At 38.3% G+C, this 22,090-nt stretch overlaps 1 protein-coding gene across 1 annotated transcript in view; it reads left to right on the top strand.

The window, feature by feature from the left end:
• The window catches only part of ASIC1 (acid sensing ion channel subunit 1), a 1,036,985-nt gene that overhangs the window by 622,350 nt on the left and 392,545 nt on the right, over positions 1-22,090 (top strand). The window contains exon 4 of the mRNA XM_044083819.1: positions 13,666-13,816. Coding sequence (XP_043939754.1) covers positions 13,666-13,816 — 151 coding nt within the window. The remainder of the gene's footprint in view (positions 1-13,665; positions 13,817-22,090) is intronic.

Raw genomic sequence — 22,090 nt, 5'->3', positions numbered from 1 at the left:
TTTTTCCCCCCAAGGTCCTAACCTCCTCATCCCACCCATATGCTGACTATAATTAATAAGGTGTTTCAAATAATAAGGAATGGCGTCTGAGGATGCACCCATCCTGGACTCTAGGATGACCACACCTCCTTGAACCACCCCCCAATGCCCAGCCCAGTGATCATTGCAATCTAAAAACTCCACCATGGCTTGAGTTATAATCTGCCATGCCAGAATGGACTTTGCCTCTCCATAGTGGAGGCACCCATCTTCATCCTCCCTGTCATCTCAGTCAAGATGCCCAAGCTGCTAGCCAAACTTGGGTCACCTAGGTTATAGGGCATTTATCCTTCTATGTCAGTGGGATGGTAAGTATATGCCTTATAAAAGTTAATGTTGTTGTGGTTTTCAGATAATTATACTGTTGTCTCATATGTCTGTTGTGTGATTGTCACACCCTCTTGCAACTTTTAAAAATGAAAAGTGACAAAGCTTGATCCTAGATATTCATTATCTGATTCCCTTCACTTACCCCATTTACATGTCTACGTTTGGATTTTTACTACTGTTGTAGTGTGGTATTATGCACTTGCATACAATACAGCCTCATTTACCACCTTTTATTCTTGACCTAAGTACGGCAGTATGAAAATGTAATTGTATGTACATAGATGTCTGCTGCTATACCCACGCTACAATGTTTGCTAACAGTTCTGTTCATTGGTTGTGAACATCTCATTGCATACAGTTATGTTTGATTGTGAAAGGCTGCCATGTTTTACTGGCAGACAAAAAGTGATATACCATCAATAGCTGAATTGCTGGTTGCATTTGCAGGTGTAAATAAGATGTGCATTTATTTATTTATTCCTTGCTTATTTCTATATTCCTGCTGGTTTTGAGGTCCCCAGCTATGACTAAACATTATTAACATTCAGGCATGACATGTATCATTTCCTTCTCTGCTCTACTCTTCAAGTTTTGTTGTTATTTTACCACCGTTTGAACACTCATACTATTTCATATTGCGCATCTCACTGTTTAGGGTTCACAGCTATGCAGGACATTAGGGTCGTCACCTTTTCAGAGCTCTAAAGTGGGACACAGAGGTTGTGGCCAGATGTATGCCATCACAGTTAGTTTTACTAAGACTGTAGTACAGTAATTGTGAGAGAAATAAATGAATCAAGATGGGGCAAACCATGGGGTTCTTAATTTTTTCAAACCCTTGGATACAGTGATGGGAAAAATCATGCTTAAGGAAAGGAATTATTTCAAGGAAGGAATAAAATTAGTCCATGGTTTAATATTCAAAATAACTATAGTTTCTGATAAAATGAGATGACAGACACTTATGGGAATACATGACTTATAGCTGGGAACAGATCAGTGTAATGAAAGAGCAGGAGATATCATTTAAGGTCCAGGAATGTCACCTCAAACAGAAAGAATTAGTACAGAGTTTTCCATCTATAATATTTACCATAACAATCCAAAGGAACAGAAGAGTTGATATTATACTCAGTATCAGAAGTTTAGCACATGTGTAACAATTTCAAGTCATGTCTAAAGATGTAAACCCTTAATGGACAGCAACCTGCACATTAACAATAGTGGTAGGACCAGGACCATGGGCATGGCGATTGTCAAGCCTGTGAACGTTAGCTATTGCATCTTTTTAGTCTGTGTATAAATACACATACCCACAAAGACATACTAAATGGGATATTGAGTCCTTATATTCTGGACTATTTATAAAATATTTCAAAAACAGCATTTCTGAACCAGCCTTAACCTCGCACGTTTATTTCATTATGAAACATGTCTGAGATTAAGATTTGTTTTCATTATCCTGACTTAACATGCATTTAATTTTTTCTGGATTTATCAAGCCCTCAAAATGAAAATCAGGACAAGAATATTCTGCTAGATAAACCACAATGTCAGTATTCCAGCTAGTTACTCATATAGTACATAACCTTATTAAGAAAATTCAACAGTATGGATGTAACATTGTACTGCGTGCAGCACTCTAAACTAGGGAAAGACAGGCTTCCTAAACACCTTTCAGAAAGGTGCTTAATATATCTCTCAACTTCTTAGTGCTAGAAATCTGGACAAAGCCTAAAGTAATGGGGGGACAAAGGCCCACAAATAGGGACAGGTTTTGAATAGTGATCTTATAAACTTAGAAAGTTGCTGTAATAATGGGTTTTATGCTGGCATGCATGTTCTGAAGGATATAAAGTCTGAAACTCAAATGTATATCATTATTTAGTGACTTGAATCCTCAGTGATTTGCCAGAAAACAACAAATTATATGAGGAGCAGACCAAAAATATGAGGCAAAAATCAGGACATTCTGCAAAATTCTGGACAGCTGAGAGTTGTGGATATAAATAAGACATGTTGGATAGACAACTATGTTTTTCAGAGAATTCCCATTCTGTAGAACAGGGTCCACATCCATGTGAAACAGAGTTCCTCCCTAACCCTATTTAAGCACAGCTTGGTCCAGTGGATGGGTAATTGGAAATTGACCCCTGGTCTGGCACCTCTGACTCTGATGCACAGAGGCAGTCAGTAAATCACCCCATATATAAATGAAATTTGTGGGTCACTTTTGGCTCAGGTAATTGTTAGCCTAGAATATGGCCATGAACCTGTACAGCAGACCATTAAATTGTTAGCCTAGAATACACCCATGAACCTGTACAGCAGACCATTAAATTGTTAGCCTAGAATACAGCCATGTACTTGTACAGCAGACCATTAAATTGTTAGCCTACAATACAGCCATGAACCTGTACAGCAGGCCATTAAATTGTTAGCCTAGAATACACCCATGAACCTGTACAGCAGACCATTAAATTGTTAGCCTAGAATACAGCCATGTACTTGTACAGCAGACCATTAGATTGTTAGCCTACAATACAGCCATGAACCTGTACAGCAGGCCATTAAATTGTTAGCCTAGAATACACCCATGAACCTGTACAGCAGACCATTAAATTGTTAGCCTAGAATACAGCCATGAACCTGTACAGCAGGCCATTAAATTGTTAGCCTAGAATACAGCCATGAACCTGTACAGCAGACCATTAAATTGTTAGCCTAGAATACACCCATGAACCTGTACAGTAGGTCATTAAATTGTTAGCCTAGAATACACCCATGAACCTGTACAGCAGACCATTAAATTGTTAGCCTAGAATACACCAATGAACCTGTACAGCAGGCCATTAAATTGTTAGCCTAGAATACACCCATGAACCTGTACAGCAGGCCATTAAATTGTTAGCCTAGAATACAGCCATGAACCTGTACAGCAGGCCATTAAATTGTTAGCCTAGAATACACCCATGAACCTGTACAGCAGACCATTAAATTGTTAGCCTAGAATACAGCCATGAACCTGTACAGCAGGCCATTAAATTGTTAGCCTAGAATACAGCCATGAACCTGTACAGCAGACCATTAAATTGTTAGCCTAGAATACACCCATGAACCTGTACAGCAGGCCATTAAATTGTTAGCCTAGAATACACCCATGAACCTGTACAGCAGACCATTAAATTGTTAGCCTAGAATACAGCCATGAACCTGTACAGCAGGCCATTAAATTGTTAGCCTAGAATACAGCCATGTACCTGTACAGCAGACCATTAAATTATGTTGCCAAGGCTTTCGCTCTTCTGCTGTATTCATGGCTTTCATTTTTTTTTTTTGCCATGTCCCACAACACATTTTGATTTTTTTGAGGATTATAGTCATCCAATAATGCTAAACTTTAAAGAGTTTTGTAATATGTATTCTTTATAAAAGACTTTGATGCAAAACTTTCCTCTGCAGCAGACCACTATTATTACTAACCTTCATTCTCTCTCTTTCCATATATTTCCTTCTTTCTCATTTTCTCTCTCTCACCTTATTTCCTTTTTCTCCTCTCTGTCTCCATGAAGCTTTCAGCTGTCCCCTGATTTTGCAGGACGTGTGTGATTTTACCACATATTTTTGACCTGCAGCTCATAAAATATTTACTTTTCTGATAACTGATTGAGGATTGCAGTCAGATTTTACTAGGCTAACTGCCCTTGTGGGCCATTTTAAGCCTAGCCAATTACCCATGTGAGAATCAAACCCTGCACCTTGTGTCTATAATGCAAACACCTTAAAAATTATGCCAGTGCCCCACACAATCCAGATATTGTTTCCTACATCTTATACTCCAGAAAATGTATGTTGAAGCTTTCAAAGTGAATTGATTTAATTATTAAAAATTGACTTTGATTTTGGAGCTTTGTCTTTAATTAATTTTGGCTTTATCCCTGATTCTTGGTAAAGAAGTTGAGACCTATGTTTCCACATCTCTTGTGTTTCTCTTTCTCTGTCTTTGTGTTGATCCCTCTCTCTCTTTCTCACTTAAATCACTTACCCAAGATCATTTAAACTTAATTTCATTGCTTATAATCTATTCTGAGGCAGGAAAGACCACCTGATTTTGGAAGTATTGCGCTCCATCACCACTAGCAGGTTAGCAGTGGTTAGTGGTGCTGGCTCAGTCAGAGGGAGAGGGAGAGAGAGAGAGTCAATGGCAACAGTATCATTACAGCAAGGAAGGAAGTCCAATCAGGGACCACAGACCTTTTAAATGGAAAAAAAATGTTACATGATACGCTTTTCAGTCTGAAACATTCAGTAGTCCTCCTAAATCCTAAGCAGCCACACCGGCAGTTTATATAACAATCATCCCAACCTTGGTATAACCCCCCCCCCCCATAGGGGTTTAATCAATCACTGTGGCAAATTTGAGGACTGGACTTAATTAAGAGCACACAGCACACCAATAGCCCGTAAATGCAGACAAGATCCAGGAGATTGACTTTGGAAAAAAAAAAAAAGATGGCAAACGCAAACTCTTTCAGCACACATCATCTACAGCAGCTAACACTAAGCTAGCTATTGGCAACACAGTTCTGTAAATGCAACACTAGCATTACCAGAGCAGCACTAGGCTGTCAACATAAAAGTACATCTTAATCATTAGTGCATTACCTGTCAGAAGGAAAGGATCGTAGGATCATAAGAGGTTATTAGGCTAATCGCCCTAGGGCCCTTAAAAGACTAGCCAAGTTTTACACTTATTTCCACGATCTGCACCTATCACCAATGTCCAAGAGGTACATAGGTGGAATCCCTCGGGTCAATCTATGGTTACCCATCCAATCATCCAGATTGCATTTGAAGAGGGCCAATGAGGTGTTCTGCTTGACATTAAGTGGGAATCTGTTCCAAAGGTGTGGTAACCTCTGGGAGACAAATCTGTCCATCCAGCAGGTTCTATTAATGTCACATACCAGGTTAAGGCCATTATAGCGAGTAAGTATGCAGTATCTGCTGGAAAAACCAACACTTTATTCCACAGGAACACAAATAAACCTCCACATTATAGCGAGTAACCCATGTACCATTTGACTTATGGATATGCAGCATTTCCAATAAATCAGAGTCAAAGATTGCCTTATATATATATATATATATATATATATATATATATATATATATATATAAGGCAGAGATACCTCTGAATAATCTGTATAAAACAGAATAGAGTGACAGTGATTTCAGCTGATTCTCATAGGACAGATGCTGAAGACCTTGAATTTTCCTTGTGAGGAATGTTTGTGGTCTCTCCAATTGCTCCAGGTGCTTGGAAAGGTACATACAAAAGGGACATTGTACTCAGTTATTGGCCTGATGAGGCTAGAGTACAGGGAGTTTATAACGTCTGTTTTTCTGGAGGCAATGTTCTTACTTATGAGATGAGCAATATAGAATGCCCTTCTTACCACTATGGAGACATGGTGATCAAAGGTAAGGTTGCTGTCAACCTGTGTGCCCAGGTTTCTCACCACTGAGTGCATAGTTAGGGTGTTGTTATTGATGTGGTAGATAGCAGGAACATCACTCTTACTGAAAGGGATGATGATACATTTTTTTGCACTGAGTTTAAGAGCGTGACTTTGGCACCCGTCATTTGTTTGTGTAAGACCCTCTTGTAGGATATCATTTGGAGATTCTATGACCACTCCCAGTTTGCAGTCATCAGTAAACTTTGTCAGCCACAGACCTTTAGTTTTAGCTTGCAATTCAGAGAAATAGGTTCCAAGCAGTATAGGTCCCAGAACTGATCTCTGTAGAACACCACTGGTTACAGGTCTGCTGTGCAGGTGGATTCCCCTATTTTGACTATATGGGTTCTATCAGTAAGCCAGTTAGTGACCCATCTAATGATATGCAGGTTGATACCTAGCTGGGTGAGTTTGTCAATTATGCCTGAGTGAGGGATAGTGTCAAAACCCTTGGCTAAATCTAGGTAGGCTGTATGCACAGATTTCCCCTCATCAAGGGCATTGGTGACTGCCTCAAAGAAGTCCGCTAGGTTTAACAAGCATGATCTCCCTTTAACAAATCCAAATTGAGTAGAGTCAGGTGTTTGGAGGTTACCAGTATCTTTGCTTTGTAGATAAGTTTAATCAGGCTAATAGGTCTGTAGTTATCAGGGTCAGTGGAAGCACCATCTTTGTGCAAGGGAATAATGGTGGCCTTTTTCCATTCAGCTGGGATGAAGCCAGTGCTTTGAAAAGAGTACCCAATGGCATTGCTATTTTTTGTTTGAGGCCATGTAGGATGCAGCCTAGGATTTTATCAGGTCCCATGTATGCTGTGTTTTTGACCTTAGAGAGAGCGTTCATGACCTGCTGTTTAGAGATACAAGGAAGAGGACAGGTGGTAAGGATGTCTTGGGCTATGTGTGGTGGGGACAGTGGAGTGAAGTTTTCACAGAACCTGTCGGCTAACAGACTAGCAGTGTCCACAGGCTTGGTATATATGGTATCATTAACTACCAGTTCAGCACAAATCTGGGTGGGGTATGATTAACTACCAGTTCAGCACAGATCTGGGTGTGGTATCATTAACTACCAGTTCAGCACAAATCCGGGTGTGGTATCATTAACTACCAATTCAGCACAAATCTGGGCCTTTCCTTTTAGGTTGCAGATGTTAAAAACTCCTTAGGGTTGTCCTTAGTTGAGGAAGTTAATTTGGATTCATTGTTGGCTTTGGAGGACTTCACAAGCAGTCCTACTTGCTTGTTTAAGCTGAGGATGGAGTGTTTCCAGTTTATTGCTCACTCCCTCTTACTCTTAGACAGCAATTTCTTCCTCTTATTGTAAAGCCTGTTAATGACATTTGTCCACCAGGCAGGTTTGCTCTTCCTTTCAAGAGCTTGTTTTGGTCCTATCAGGTATGGCCAAGTCAATGCAGTAGTTGTTCAGCTGTTTGTAGAAAGCATTTGTGTAGAACTCGGCATAGTTGCCAGTTCCATCTGAGGGGGAAGTACAGTGAAGCTATTTATACCATCCTGTAAGAGGTTATAATCTGCTTTGGAGAAGATTTTTAGTTTAGTTGATGCTGGGGGTAGGTCAGGTTTGATAGTTTTTATTGAATGAGACTAATGTATGATCAGATCACACCGGGGAAGTCCTCACAATGGGAAGTTACAGTGGTTCCCCCTTATTGGTAAGCACCAGATCCAGGATGTTGGCACCCCTTGTGGGGGTGTCAACTAGCTGGTCCAGGGCATTGGAGTTAATGAACTCAAGGAACCTTTGGGCAAGTGAGTTTCTCCCCAAGCCTCCATTGAAAATGGGTTCTTCTTGGCCCAGTGAACTTTCTCGGTAAATAAATGCCAATAAATAAATAAAGTAATTTCCCCAGTCAGTGGATGGGTAGTAAAGTTGCCCAAAACTATGGTGTTCAGATGTATCTTAGACTCAGGTAGATCCAAATAGGCAGAGTGGATGCCCCGATTCATAGAGGGGGTCCTGTAGCTGGCAATGACTTGAATAGGTGTCCTACCAACAGTTAATTGCAGCTCGAATATCTCCAGGGAATCATGCTGTCTAACCAATCTGGAGGTGTATTTATCTTTAATGAATATTGATACACTGCCTCCTTTAGTTTTCACACTAGTTTGTGGTCTGAACGTGTGGAAGGAGATGTAGCCTGATATGGCTGGGGTACTCTCCATAGACTTAAACTAGGTCTCTGTGGCTGCATAAATGTTTGTGTCTTCCAAGGTGAGGACTGCTTCCAATGAATGCAGTTTCATGTTAAGACTCCTAGCATTTAACAGCAAAACCTTGAAGTTGTTCTTAGATAGAGTTCTTACATCGGGAATTTTGTCCTTGAGATACTTCTCCCACAAGGGTGCAGAAAGACCTTCTCCAACAAAGCGGCGTGAATTTGATGCTGAGAAGTTACAAAACAGACCCAGAAACAGCAAGACTGGAACTGGGTTATGCTACAGCTGAACTAGTACAGTATGCAGTAAAATGTGGCCAAAAACAGTTCTGACAATTCAGACAGACAGGAAAATGCAAATACAAATTAAAAGTGCAATATAAGAGCAAAGACTGGCACTTACAGTTAGTTCAACAGTTAGTTCAACAGATTCCTCATATCTTTCAGCATCTCAGTGAAGAGCTGGTTTTGGACAGCCGCAGTGGTGCAGCGGTTAGCGTTGCCACCTCACAGCAAGAGGTTGTCCAGTTCAATCCTCAGCTGGGGTGCCTTCTGTGTGGAGTCTGCATGTCCTCCCTGTGGTCACGTGGGTTTCCTCCGGGTGCTCCAGTTTCCTCCCACATTCCAAAGACATGCTGTAGGTGGATTGGACACTCTAAATTTTAACATGTTTAACAAACAAACTTCGCAACACTAAGCACAGAATTAATAAATTTCACTGAGACAGTTATAGCAAGTGTAAAAAATATATTCATATCAGCTTTGGAAATGTTAATGAATCCATATTAAGTATTACATTAGCACAGACAAACTGGAACATTTCCTTTCCTACTCACAGTTAATGTGGGCAGTGGGATGCAAGTTATTAATCCACGACATTTCCATTTGAAACAGGACAAATAGCAACAATATAAGAAGTACCTCTCGGTGTCCTGATTTTCCAGAATGTCCCAGATTTTGCCTTATATTTGTGTCCTATCCCTTGTAAAATGTTTGACTTTCCAGTAAGTTAGAGGATCAGTCACTAACATCAAACACTGGAGTTTCAAACTTCCTGCTTCTTTTTTTTTTTAGTATATGTTAATGCAAACTCTGTTGTCCTATTAACATTTTAAATGAACTAAAGTAATATTTAAAAATTGTCTCTGATTGTGGGCCTTTGACCCCATTTTTGGCTTTGTCTAGAATTCTTGAGTAAAGAAGTTGAGAGGCGCAATGTGTAATGGCATATAGAACATCAGAATTACCACATGAAGTGAAAAGGAAGATTTTAAAAAGTTTGACTCTTCCAACTGCCCTTCACCACACATGCACTCATTGCAGAATGCTGAAGCCACAAAATTAGGTCCTACATTATTTACTCTTAAGAGCACATTATAGGAAAAGTGCATATTGTTCTTTAAAACATTATCTGAAATAGTAGGCCAACTGAAAATACAGCTCGTATTTCAACAAATAACATTAATTTGAATAAGCTTTAAGATCAAATAAAGCAAAGGAATTTACATGTAGCCTAAAAGGCCATTCTTTTCACAGTTTGAAAACATCTGTAGAAAAATGTAAGATACAAACAGATGTTACAGAAAAAAACAAAGTATATTTGCAAATATGAGAAAAGCTCAGCATTTCTGCCATCAGAAGAAATACAATATGCATGGTAATAACAAAAATACTTTAAAATAATTGGTTGAGAGTAGTAGCTAGCTTTTGAGTGTTTTGATTGGTTGTATTATTAATGTTAATGAGGTTGTTTTCTCATTTCTCTCTAGATCCATTCTAGTTCATCACCTTTAGATGGGCTTTAGATTTTGTATGAAAAAGTCTTGGATTATATATTTTGCACTTTTGTCTCAGCAACACGTGGTATAATCAGTTTACTCATATCATTTTAAAACGGTTTTCATTTTAAAGGTATTCTTCCATTTAGCTTTGCCCATGATCAGTATACTGTATATAAATAAAACCTAAAAAGGTATATGTAAAAAGAGAATTAGTGTTATTCATTCAGCTTTTAAGACATTTTTAAAATGTATATATCCCAAAAGTAGATCCAAGGTGTTACTAGATGTATTTAAACAACTTTTGGGGGGTGCTTCCCCCCATACCTACTGACCATCAAATCTCCATCGGTGAGATTCAGCAGAATCATGCTTAGTGTAAGACTGCACTCAGTGTAGTATGGAAGCAAGCTGGCTGGAAAGACCATCATCTAAGTAGCCATAAGGGGTTTTGTGTCCTATCCCACATCTGTGCCTTCAGTTCTGCACGCATTTGAACATGGATCCTTAACCCCTAACTCAAGTAAGTCTGATTTCTCCCCAGTGCAGGATCCTATGGCATCCTTTCTGGCTTCCCTGTGGGCAGGGAGCTACCTAATACACAAGCCTCAGCAAGTTCACTTCATCAAGGATGCAAACTATTGGGATATTTTCAGTTAAGACCCCAACCAATCCCCGCAGTGGTGGCATTCATACCTACATCACCACAGGGATTACCTATGCCCCATAATCCTGTACATACCTGCATGCTGCTTCTCGTACATTGTGAGGGCTACCTTCACTGGTTTGAGTCACCACAGCCCATGCCCTACTCTGCATTGACATCTGCTTTCTATACTAACAGCCTTTGACTAACACTGGTGTGGCTACTAAGTCAGCAGGGAACCTCAAAGCCTCCCCCCAGCATGGGCAGGTTGTGGTCACTCATTATGCCTGCCTGTTCCAGTGATCTTAGGTTACCTGGGTCATTGTAATGTTTTTATACATCTGTGATGCAGAACCTTCTTAAGATTTTTTTTTTCTGTAAGCTAGTTCAGCTATTTTTGATTAACAAAGTCAGGTCAGAATTATATCCCATACAGAACAAAAAGTGTTTAGGAGGAAAAAGTCAACCACTGAAATTATTTGCAACATTTAAATCTCCAGTATCAAACCTTTCCGCTCATAACCCACCACTTCCTGTACAAACTATGACATCTCATTCATGGCACCATCCTATGAATATACATTTGTTACTTTTTATAACTGGGCAAGGTACACATTGATGTGTTTCCTGGACCCCATTTTTAGATACCTTTTGTTTCTCTCTGGTGGCTTATAAATACTAAAAGAATATTAGAGAGATTTATTTATTTGAAGTTTGTTTACCAGGATGGTCCATTGGGCCATGAGGGGCCCATTTTCAATGGAGTCTGGAGGAGAAAAGCTCCAAAATACAGAATAAACATGGTAATACAAGATAGCAAAAAATACAAAATGCAAAATACAAGAATAAAGAAGTACAGATGAAGATGGTGCATGCAATTAATGAACTAGAAAACGCAGAGATTATAAAGATCTTAAGTAATGTTTACAAAAATATACTGGTTCCTGCTAATGGCAAACAGAAATTAGAACAATAAGTAGATACTTACAAATAAATTTGTTCCTACTGAAAGTTATAACAGTAGGGGCAAATAATGTATGGATAGCATGTGGGTATGAACAGATGTCTGAAAAGATAGGCTGGGGTTCATAGACAACCAACACATAACATATTGCTAATAATTGCATGTGTAACACCAATGCATAAGGTAAAGGTCATCCTCAATCAATGCCAATGCATGTCTGATTAGCTACACTCTATCCCCAACCTGCAGAAGAGCACAGTGCTCATCCATGAATCCCAGCCATAGTTTTGCAAGCTTTATGTGATGTCTGCTTTCAAGAAGGCTATGAAACAATATTCTGTAGTTATTCATGAGATGAGATCTTAGAAAGGGGAGAGGTACTATTTATCAAGTACAGTCTACCTTGTTTCAACTTTCTGTCTTCCTGAATCATTAAGGCCCAGAATGTCTTTACATGTATTGCCCCTGATATGAGATTACAGTTTTGCAAGTTATTTTTAAACTTTACGAAATAAGCCAGCCAGCACTCTTAAAGGCTCTCACAATAATTAGAAACAAAAATTTGAAAAGAATTCCATAAAAGTCTTAGTCTATTGTAACATTCAAGAAAAAATAATAATCATGTGGAATTTTTCCAATTTTTGTTTCTAATTATTGTGAAAGCCTTTAAGAGGGCTGGTTGGCTGGCTTATTTCATGGATTGATTACATTTTGGGCCTGGCATCTTGCCGCACTTGCGTGGGGGTTGGATTCAGCAGTTTTTTTTAAACTTTAGAGATATTTCCTCTTTTACCCAAAGATGTACAATTACAGAGTCTATGTATACAAATAAATGGCTGAAGGGAGGCATGAGTCCTGCAAAAAAAAAAAAAAATTTGAAAATGATGACACAACTTTCAATTTGATGTTGTGAGGTTAACCTTCAGGGTCTCATGATGGATCCCCCGAGGAGGGCCTTGTTTGAGCATACTATAAAAATAATAAATCCATCATAAGAGCTATTAAATTCATGTTAAACTAGCGTGTTCCAAAGTTTGACTGCCATCTATAATACTGGCTTTGACTTTAAGACTGTTATATTTTGTATCAGGTTGTAAATGTTACTTTTTAATTGCTTATCATTTATCTTTTTCACAACCTGAAAATATATGTTATAGTGTTTTAATGAAGGACATTTGTGAACTAGTATAACAGTGTGGAAATAAAATATTTAATAGTTTCAGTCAGTTAACCCTCCTCAACAAATTTCAATGTGTTCAACTTATTTAGCCCAATGTTGGCAACCTTGTAAGATTTGCTTTTTGCCTATAGCTATTTAAGAACATCATTTTATAGGAACATATGACAATGTTGAATTAGTCCCTCTGTCCTTGTGTTCTGTTTCCTCAGCTTGTAAACTTGCTGATTTTCTCATTTTTAGGGTTCCCATTTTCATGGGTCATTTCATGTAAGTCCTACAGGCACCTTGTGTGGCAACATCATAGTCAAGACCCTTGGTTGGACTGTCATATATATTATCCATATTTATCGGAAAGAGCATAGCTTCAGCATTGTAATCATTCCCCAGAAGACAAGATTTATGGAGCACAGACATCCCATAAATGACATATGAGTAACCATAGTATGCCAATAAACCAGGATTCTTGGTATGGCAGGAGATACTGCCTAGAATGATTCATTTCCCCTAGTCATCTGTACAGCTTGCTTTCATCAGCTGTGTACAAATTTAGGGATAACTTTTAAAATTATAGTCTTGTATTCACAGAAATATAGAAATTTTATAAGCACACCTTAATGTTAAATGGCACTTTGCAGGACTAACCAGTAATGCATCAGAACAAATAGTACATGGGAAATGTGTGTGTGTGTTTTCTAGGGATGTGGAAGTGTTTATGCATGCATATATGTATGGCAAACACATGTCTTTGTGCGTATTTTACTTACTTCTGCACAGATATGCATATCCATTTAGACTATAACAAAACTGCTTCCTAGTGTCTTGTGTCTGCTATTAGGAATGTCCTGTATCACATGCAGGGAGATGGACTCACTTGCTATGCTTGATGTGTATCTGAAACAGGTAAGGTGTTCATTAGAATCTGTACTTCCTATCTGATAAAATACTTGTAGTATCTTAGCCACTGAGCCTGAAGTTTAAGATACTTAGAAAATATAGGACCTAACATTTCATTTCATTTATTTCTTTTTAGTTGATTTACCTTCCCCCACCTTGGGGTGACTGCAAATCCACACCAATTGACTCTGATTTCTTCGACACATACAGTATAACAGCTTGTCGAATAGATTGTGAAACAAGGTACCTTGTGGAAAACTGTAATTGTCGGATGGTACATATGCCAGGTGAGAAATGCTCTTCTGCTTATTCTGTGCATATGTTTCTGTCCTTAACGGACAGCCAGATTTGCAGGAATTACAAAGAGGTACTATGAGCAGGTATAATGGTGAGCAAAACAATATGAGAAAATTATAGTAAACTGAAAGCAAAATGCAGTTAAACCAAAAATACAACTATAAAGTCTACTCTTCTACAAGCATAAACTTGCAATTTACAATTTCTGTGTTAGCATTTATCCAGAGTGGAGTGACTGTTAGCATTTACAGTGTATTATGATGTGAAAGTGTTCATTATTCCACTGAAAGGATATATAATGAGTAATCATAAATTAAGGTCAGGACTTAATACATCTTGTTAGACATATCAAGGCTGACATATAATTATTATTGACTTTTACTAGACCTCGTTTGCCAGTGTGAAAGAGAGGTTTGCATGCAATACTGAAATGTGGCCTTTCTTGATTAAATATATAATTTCCCTCTTTTTTAATTATAGTATGTTTATTCTATTGGGGTTGTTAATCAAGTCAGTTCTAGGAAAAAAATGACTGCATTTCTTCTTTTAAAATACTCTTGAGAGTTCTCGGTATGATCATTTTGCATAACAAACAGTTACTTTTTTTTTCAAAACACATTATTTGTTAGATCTGTATCTATTAAATAAGGTATTGTATAAAAAATAAAATTATCCCTATTCACTGTAGTGTAAGCTGCTTCTGCTTAAGTATAAGAAAGTTTTAGACCAAGTCTGATGCTACTATTTTTTTTTATGGAGTATTTGCATCTATTATGAAATGACATGAAATATCGTGGCCCTTTACTGGTCAAGTATTGTCATTTTTTTTATTTCACCTTGGCTGCTTAGGTGAAAAAAGACCAATAAAATTATGTATAGCAATTAAACAAATTGATTCATCTGTAACTCAAAGACCCACTGGGGCATGTTTAGGGGTACAACTCACTAACAAGATTCTTCAGACCCATAGCTTTACCTTGTGATTAACTTCCCCATTCAGTACAGACTTCAGAACTCATCGCTTCACAGTCCTTATTGCTTAAGTAATGTTTCACTCAAAACCAGCTATTGAATCTCAGCTATAGACACTCATTGAAAACAAAAAGGGATGCTATTTTCATTCAGGGAACACAAGATTTGGAATTTGTTATATGACACAAGATGGTATGCTATTTCTGGCTTGGAAAAAGAGCACAGTTTTAAGAAACAAATTGTGTTCTTGAACAAAAGTCTTCAAAATTTTGACTTTTATGCAATTATTCATTATATTTATGTAACTGACATATAACTCTGATGTACTCCCACTATATTTACAAAAACAATATACTCATTTTAATCCTAAACAATTTCCCTGTGGTAGTATAGAATTTAATTTATACTGCTAGATCAAGTCAGCCACTTTGAAGAATCAGTGGTGTTGCATCCATCTGGCACACATTGTCAGGGGGTAATGTGTCAAAGAAGAATGCAAAAGAAGATGAAAAATATCTTATACAAAAGAGTTATGTGACCACTGCTTCCCTAAGGCAGAGACATCTGGGCAACGAATCAGAGCAGCTAAGGAAGCTTGAGGTGATGGAGATGAAGTGTTTGAGATAGGTAATAGGATGCACACTGTGGGGGCAGATGAAGATATGATGACATCGGAATGGAAGCCAAAGTAGGATACAGATTACAGTGATTCACTCACATGTGCAGGAGAACAGAAGATGATTTGCTAAAACAGATTTGAGAGAGAGACAGGAAGATGGCAAGAGAACATGAAGATGTCCATCCAAGAGCTGGACGGCATTACATCACAGAAGACCTGTGACACTACGCATGACTGTCCAAGTAAGAGTGGCTCTGAACTGACAAATGGGTAACAGTTGATTATGACACCCCAATCCCATGTAAAAGTGGGGGGGGGTTATTTATTAGGGTAGTCTACATAATAAGAATATGCAACAGTGCAACAGGATTACTTGACAAAGAGAGATAAGTATGTACATTCCATTATCATAAAGTAATTATGAGCAATAATAATAATAATATGATGATGACATCAAGCCAACCACTTTGTAAGCATTGCCTGTGCAGTGAACACTAAAGGAATTATGGGATGCCATCCTTAACCATGTACAAGAATTCCGGAAATAATGGAGTGCACTATTTCAATGAGCTCATTGAGAAGCTTTTCCTTGCATTTGAAACATATCTTTTAAACCCAAGGATCACACTGCTTAAAATGTAATACCATCTCTAAATATTAGAAAATGCAAATGTTGACAGTGGGATCATTCTAAACTTTAGCCCCATGTCTCCATATTCCCCAGATCAAGTATATAGAATATAAACAGACATGTATAAGAGATTGTGATATAACACTGCACTAAAAGTTTTTACCCAAAAGCTACGAAAAAGTAGAAAACCTCGAGATCATAAACAACCTGCACTGAGTACTCACTTCTAACCATAATCACATTGCTTCATTTACTTGGCTTTTAAATCCTCTAGATTCAAATAGGCCAAAGGCAAGATTAATCTAAAAGTAATCTGCTCATCTCAGAAGGCTTAGGCCAGTATTCATAGTTGCTTGTGCAGATGAGATAGGGGTATTCCATGATGCCTACGAATGACTTAGCAAAGGTGAGATTCATAGTGGCCATTTACACTAATGTGAAAGGCCTTAAAAATAAGGCAATGCAAATGAAAAATGCTGAAAAGAGTAGCATGCTATCAAGGCAGCTTTGCAATTCACTGTCCAGTATCCCTGAGGTACACACATTCGCCTTTGGTATTCTGTGGCAGTCTGTGAGCTTGTTTGCCCAAGTATGCACAAGCACTTCCCTGACACACAAATTCATTATTTCCATCAGCAACCCCCTTCATTGGTTTGTATTAAGTATAAACGACTAAAATGAAACAATAGATTATTTTGCCCAGTGATCACTTCAGTAGTCTCACAATGTATGCACAATCATTCCCCTGACACTCATATGAATTATTTCCTCAAACAACCCCTTCAGAGGTATGTCAAGATATGCACAAGCACCAAAATGAAACATTTCCTCAAGTGACCCCTTCAGAAGTTTGTCCAGATATACATTCTCATCAAAATTAAACATTTACCAAGTGACCCCTTCAATAACATTTTCTAGTATTCGCAAACACTAAAATGAATCCATCACCCAAACAACCACTTCAGTAAAATGTCTGGGTATGTACAAGCACCAAAATGAAACATTCATCCAAGCGACCCCTTCAGTAAAAATATCTAAGTATGCAGAAACACAAACGGACCTCCTCATGCACCTATGTGTTGCCCTTGAAAACTGCTATTCACTGGCATAAGTGCAGGGCTATTTAGGTTCATAGGTTCATAGGTTCATAGATTAGTACTAGACTAACTGCCCTTGCGAGCCATTTTAAGCCTAGCCAATTATCTCTTGTGAGACTCAAACCCTGCACCTTGTGTTTGTAAGGCAATGACCTTAGCCATTAGGCCACCCTCCCAACACTTAGTATGCGGATGAGCTCATTACTGATTCATGTCTATGAAATGAAATCATATGCATACATGTAAAGTCCCTTAGTGCGATAGTGGAGTGTGTTTACAGCAACTCTTTCATATATTCATATCCATACTTACTGTCTGAGATTTGCATATCCACATAGCGCCACTCTTTGCAGATCACTGCTATAAAAATGCGAAGCCCCAGACTGTGAATACTGCCCTTATTCTCAACAGTGTGTAAACTGTATAGGGTTAACAGTTGTCTTTATTTACTAGTGTAATGAAATGCAGCTTGTGAAATATATAACGACTGTGATAAATTCCTAATAGTGTTGTTCATAACACAAAGTTAGCAGAAATGCCACAAAATGTGAGTTCCCTGTATCAATGCAATGAGGATATAGCTGTCACTTTGCTAGATCTTAGATATCAGTATTCCACAACCTGTCTTGCCTTATTCCTTAAATATAGTACAAAGTGCACAGACCTTCCTGAGAAAAGAGAACAAATTGTCATGGGTGCCTGCAGTAATGGATGTATTGTTGTACTGCTCAGTAATAGGAAGGTGCTGGTAAGACAGCAGTTCATGTATAAGGATGTAGCCAGGCACACTCTTTGTACTCTGCAGACCACATTTTCTCTTTGCATCACTGAGAAGTGTTTTAGCTTTTAGGTAATATTGTCTCTGCAACTATCTAAAGCAATGCTTCTAACAGCTACTTAACTTGCTTACAGAGAAGATTGCTAATCAAAAACAGCATCTTTAATAGTTATAGAGGAGACCACTGAAAATGATGTCTACATTTATTAATGGGGGGGCAATATTTTGAAAGATGCATCCATTTTTTAAATGCCAGGTGGGTTGGGGGGCAGAAACAACTGTGAGTGCAAACTGGAATTTTTCTGGCTACACCCCTGCATCATGCAGCACCTCAACCAGCTATTACCATTGCAGACAACAGCAGTATCTGTAGCAGACAAAACTTGTCAGACATAAAAAGTGCCACGTTTAGTGTGGAATACTACATACAGATGAATAAATAGTAATGAACTGTGCCACCATGGAAGGGCTAATGGCTACATATCTTATTTGCAAAAAAGGTGTTGCCTTTATGACACTGGAAATATGTGACTGTGCAATTATTTTTCACATTGTTTTGTGTATTTTACTTGGGGTATACGGCATGGATCATGCATTTCATGTGCTATTAGTTAGCAGAATAATCATTATTCAGGTACCAAAGACAAAGCTAACAGCCAAGAAAGGTATTAGCAAGAATGATAAATCAGAACACAAAAAAAATGCTGTTTTGTCCATACATGCCATAGTCATAGAAGAGAAACTATTGTACTGTATTACATTGTATTAAATTACATTACGTACAAAAATCCATAAAATCACACAGTAAGTGCAGGCCTGTATTTTCCTCTGCTTTATCATCACAAAACTGGAACATTGAAACATATTTATGTTTATAGTATAAACAAGGGTAAACAAAGCAATTACTGTGAAACCAAGCAAAGGTTGTCCACTGAGATTAAGGCCAAATGGAGTAATTAATCAGGCAGTCCATTACTTGACACCCTCTTACAGAATAGAAACACAGAGTATCATTGCTCAGAACTGCTGGCTGGACTGCCGAAATGATATATCTGTTATAACTACACGTTGACATCTCGGAGAGCCAAAGACCTAGAAAATGTTTAGCATGTTATTTGCCACCAAAGAACAGCTGTTAGGCATCACATATCAAGATCGACGTGCTTTAATGAAATCTGATGAGCTGGTTGGCTTTCAATCTCACATCATTAATATTCTGAAATGGTAAATTATAAATGTATGCTAGCGATATAGAACTGCAGTTAAGCCTAATATTTTCCCAGTTTCCTCTCTTCATTCAGTGATTATGAATGTCATAGTACCTGCATAATGTGGTAGTTGAGTAACTAATGCCATCACTAGCAAAATGTATCTTGAAATGAGGTGGATTCACTTAAAGGAGACCTGAAGAAATATGAAATGAGCACCTACAGAAGTCTCTCAGCTTCTGATGAGACATATAGCCTTTAATGAGAGAAATGTAACCAGTACTGTAATCTCAGCCAGTAATAATATGAATAGTGCAGACTCTGTGCTCAGGTGTTTAAAGCTTTCTGACAAAGAGTTGGACTTGCATCTTGGGGTATTTTTAATGCATTTCCCCCATGCCTGGAGGACTTGTCATGCAGACAGCCCAGGATTTGTTTGCTGCTTCATCAGTATACCAGCCAGGAAGGCATTGTTCTTTTTGTGGTTAAGTCCTGCCCCTCATCTTGACAGGGAATGTGTGACCTGCATCCCCAGAGTGGGATACTATGCCTTCATATACACATGCATGTTTCTGTGCACCCACTGAGAGGAGCTCAAGGCTTGGAGAGTCAAACACATGCCCCAGGACCACATGCAATTATCTACCCCCTTCCTCTAAGGGACTGTGGCATATGATGGTCATATTCCATCCCATCCCTCTTAGGATCAACATCTCCATCCTGTCCATTCCAGCCCTGTCAGGTGCCTATGTCAATAACTGAGCATGGGTCACCTGCATTATGGTCAGGGCTTTATTCTTATCTACCTACACCAGTGGAGCTGACACATAGAGTGTTTGGGGTAGTTTTATGATGTAGTTCTTTCCCACAACACATGTCCGATCTTCAACAAGCAGTGCAAAACTTGAAAAGGTCCAATTCCCCAGTGGGACAAGAATTATCTTAACAATCTCACTGTACAAAACATGACAGCTGTGGTAAGGCCTAAGATGTCACCAGAGAACTGTAGTTTGGTACAGGGAAAGGTTGGCTCAAGAGGAAATAAAATGGAAGTGCAAGCTGTTTATCACCTCAGATTAGGTTCATAGGTTCATAGGTTAGTACTAAGCTAACTGCCCTTGTGAGCCATTTTAAGCCTAGCCAATTATCCCTTGTGAGATTCAAACCCTGCACCTTGTGTTTGTAAGGCAAACACCATAACCATTGGGCCACCCTCCCAACCCCAGATGCCTTACTTATTTTAATCCTGTGGCATATGCATGCTCTCCTTAGCTACCTGACAGGTGGACTAGAGGGGTTAACATCGATTGCAACAGTGGTACTTGAATGATCCTCCTACATCTGAGGCAGCGTACTTTCATTTTTGTTTTGTAGCTATTATAGAGCAAATGTTCTGATACCCCAACATATTGCAAATGTAAATTTCCAGATACTTTAGTAAGCACAACAAATACTTTGAATACTTGCACAAGAAATTTTATATATATATATATATATATATATATAGTAAACATACTGCATATATTGGCATAAATGTATTTAAAAATTAAATAATCGATTACAATGTTGGCAATGTTTATGATTTATAATGGTTAGAATTTTTCTGAAATTGTTCTCAGCAGAAGATAAAGTTTTGCCTAGTAAAGTAACTAACATCTTGTCTAGTCAGTGAAGGTGTATGCAGAATTTCAAAAGCTTTGGTGCGCAGAATAGTGAATTTGTTTTTGTGGAAGTATAAATTTAATTGGTAGAGCACTGGGTAGCCATGATAGTTATTAACTCAAAGCATCCCTTGTTTTGAAAGAGAATACCTTTACACATTTTTTCAGAGGTACAGTGTTATCTGCACCTCACCGGATTAATGTAAAAGAGCACTAATGCTCCACTCCATGGGAAACAGCTGTTATGTGTTTATAGTGTTGTCTCTGAACTCAGGACTGCTTTATTGCCTAAATGTTAATTTTAACCTAGTATTGCTGAATTCATAATCCTTCTGCCTATTATTATGATTGTCTCTGCCTTAAATTACTAGTTTCATATAAGCTTCTTTTAATTCCTTTTCCCTGAACCTTATTTTTGTAATTGTTGTCTTGAGTAATCTAGCATAAGTTTTACTCGCTGCTGACTACCAGCTTATGCAATTAGTACCATTGTTTTTTTCAGACCTCTCTCTACAGTTGATTGTTGTTTTATTGCTGCATTAGACATTTTTTAGTATTTCTTTTCCTTCATTTAACCTCAGTACTGCTATTATACTTTTCATCTTTCATAACCTAGCTGAACTAATAATTTACCTTCTCATTCTATCTACTCACAACTACCTACGTTATCTTTTTTTCTATTTTCACACCACCATTCCCATTCAACCCTGCCTTCTAATTTAATTCATTCTCTTCCACTACCTTCACTTTCATTCCCTGTGCTACTCCCCCCTTCTTCCAGTCGCTGACACACTCCCTTTACTCTCTCTCTATTTAGACTTTTTAGATGCACAGCTACTTGTATTAACCTGTCTCTTACATCTTTTCAAGTCTATCTTTTTCTCCCCTTTTTATATGAAAGTCCACCTCTCACTGCAACCCAAGTGGAAAGTTGGTCACAATTCTCCTAGCAGAAGCTAGAATCCACCTATCACAGACCCATTGTCATTAATCACAGTTAATGTATGTGCCACTAAATTAAGTTTTGGGTTATTTACTTTATCCCTTTGTCTCTTTATAAGCAGCTCCCTCGTACATCACCTCACACTTCTTTAGTCCCTCTCTTCTTCCATTTAACCCCTTCTTCTCTATCCCTTGGGCAGAATACTCCTCCAGATACTACTATTGAACCCTTTGGTTATTTTCAAAAGTGTCCCAATTAGCTGCTCTAGCTCAATCTAGTGCTTAATTACTTTTGCCTCATATCTCCCATGTCCTTTCCTTGAACTATCTCTTTGTTTTTATTTATCTCTCTCTCT

This window comes from Protopterus annectens, chromosome 9.part0 (genome assembly GCF_019279795.1).
Source record: "Protopterus annectens isolate FY-2018-M chromosome 9.part0, PAN1.0, whole genome shotgun sequence".
Lineage (NCBI taxonomy): Eukaryota > Metazoa > Chordata > Ceratodontiformes > Protopteridae > Protopterus > Protopterus annectens.
The sequence above is the reverse complement of the archived record's forward strand: the minus strand, read 5'-3'. Positions and strand labels throughout refer to the sequence as shown.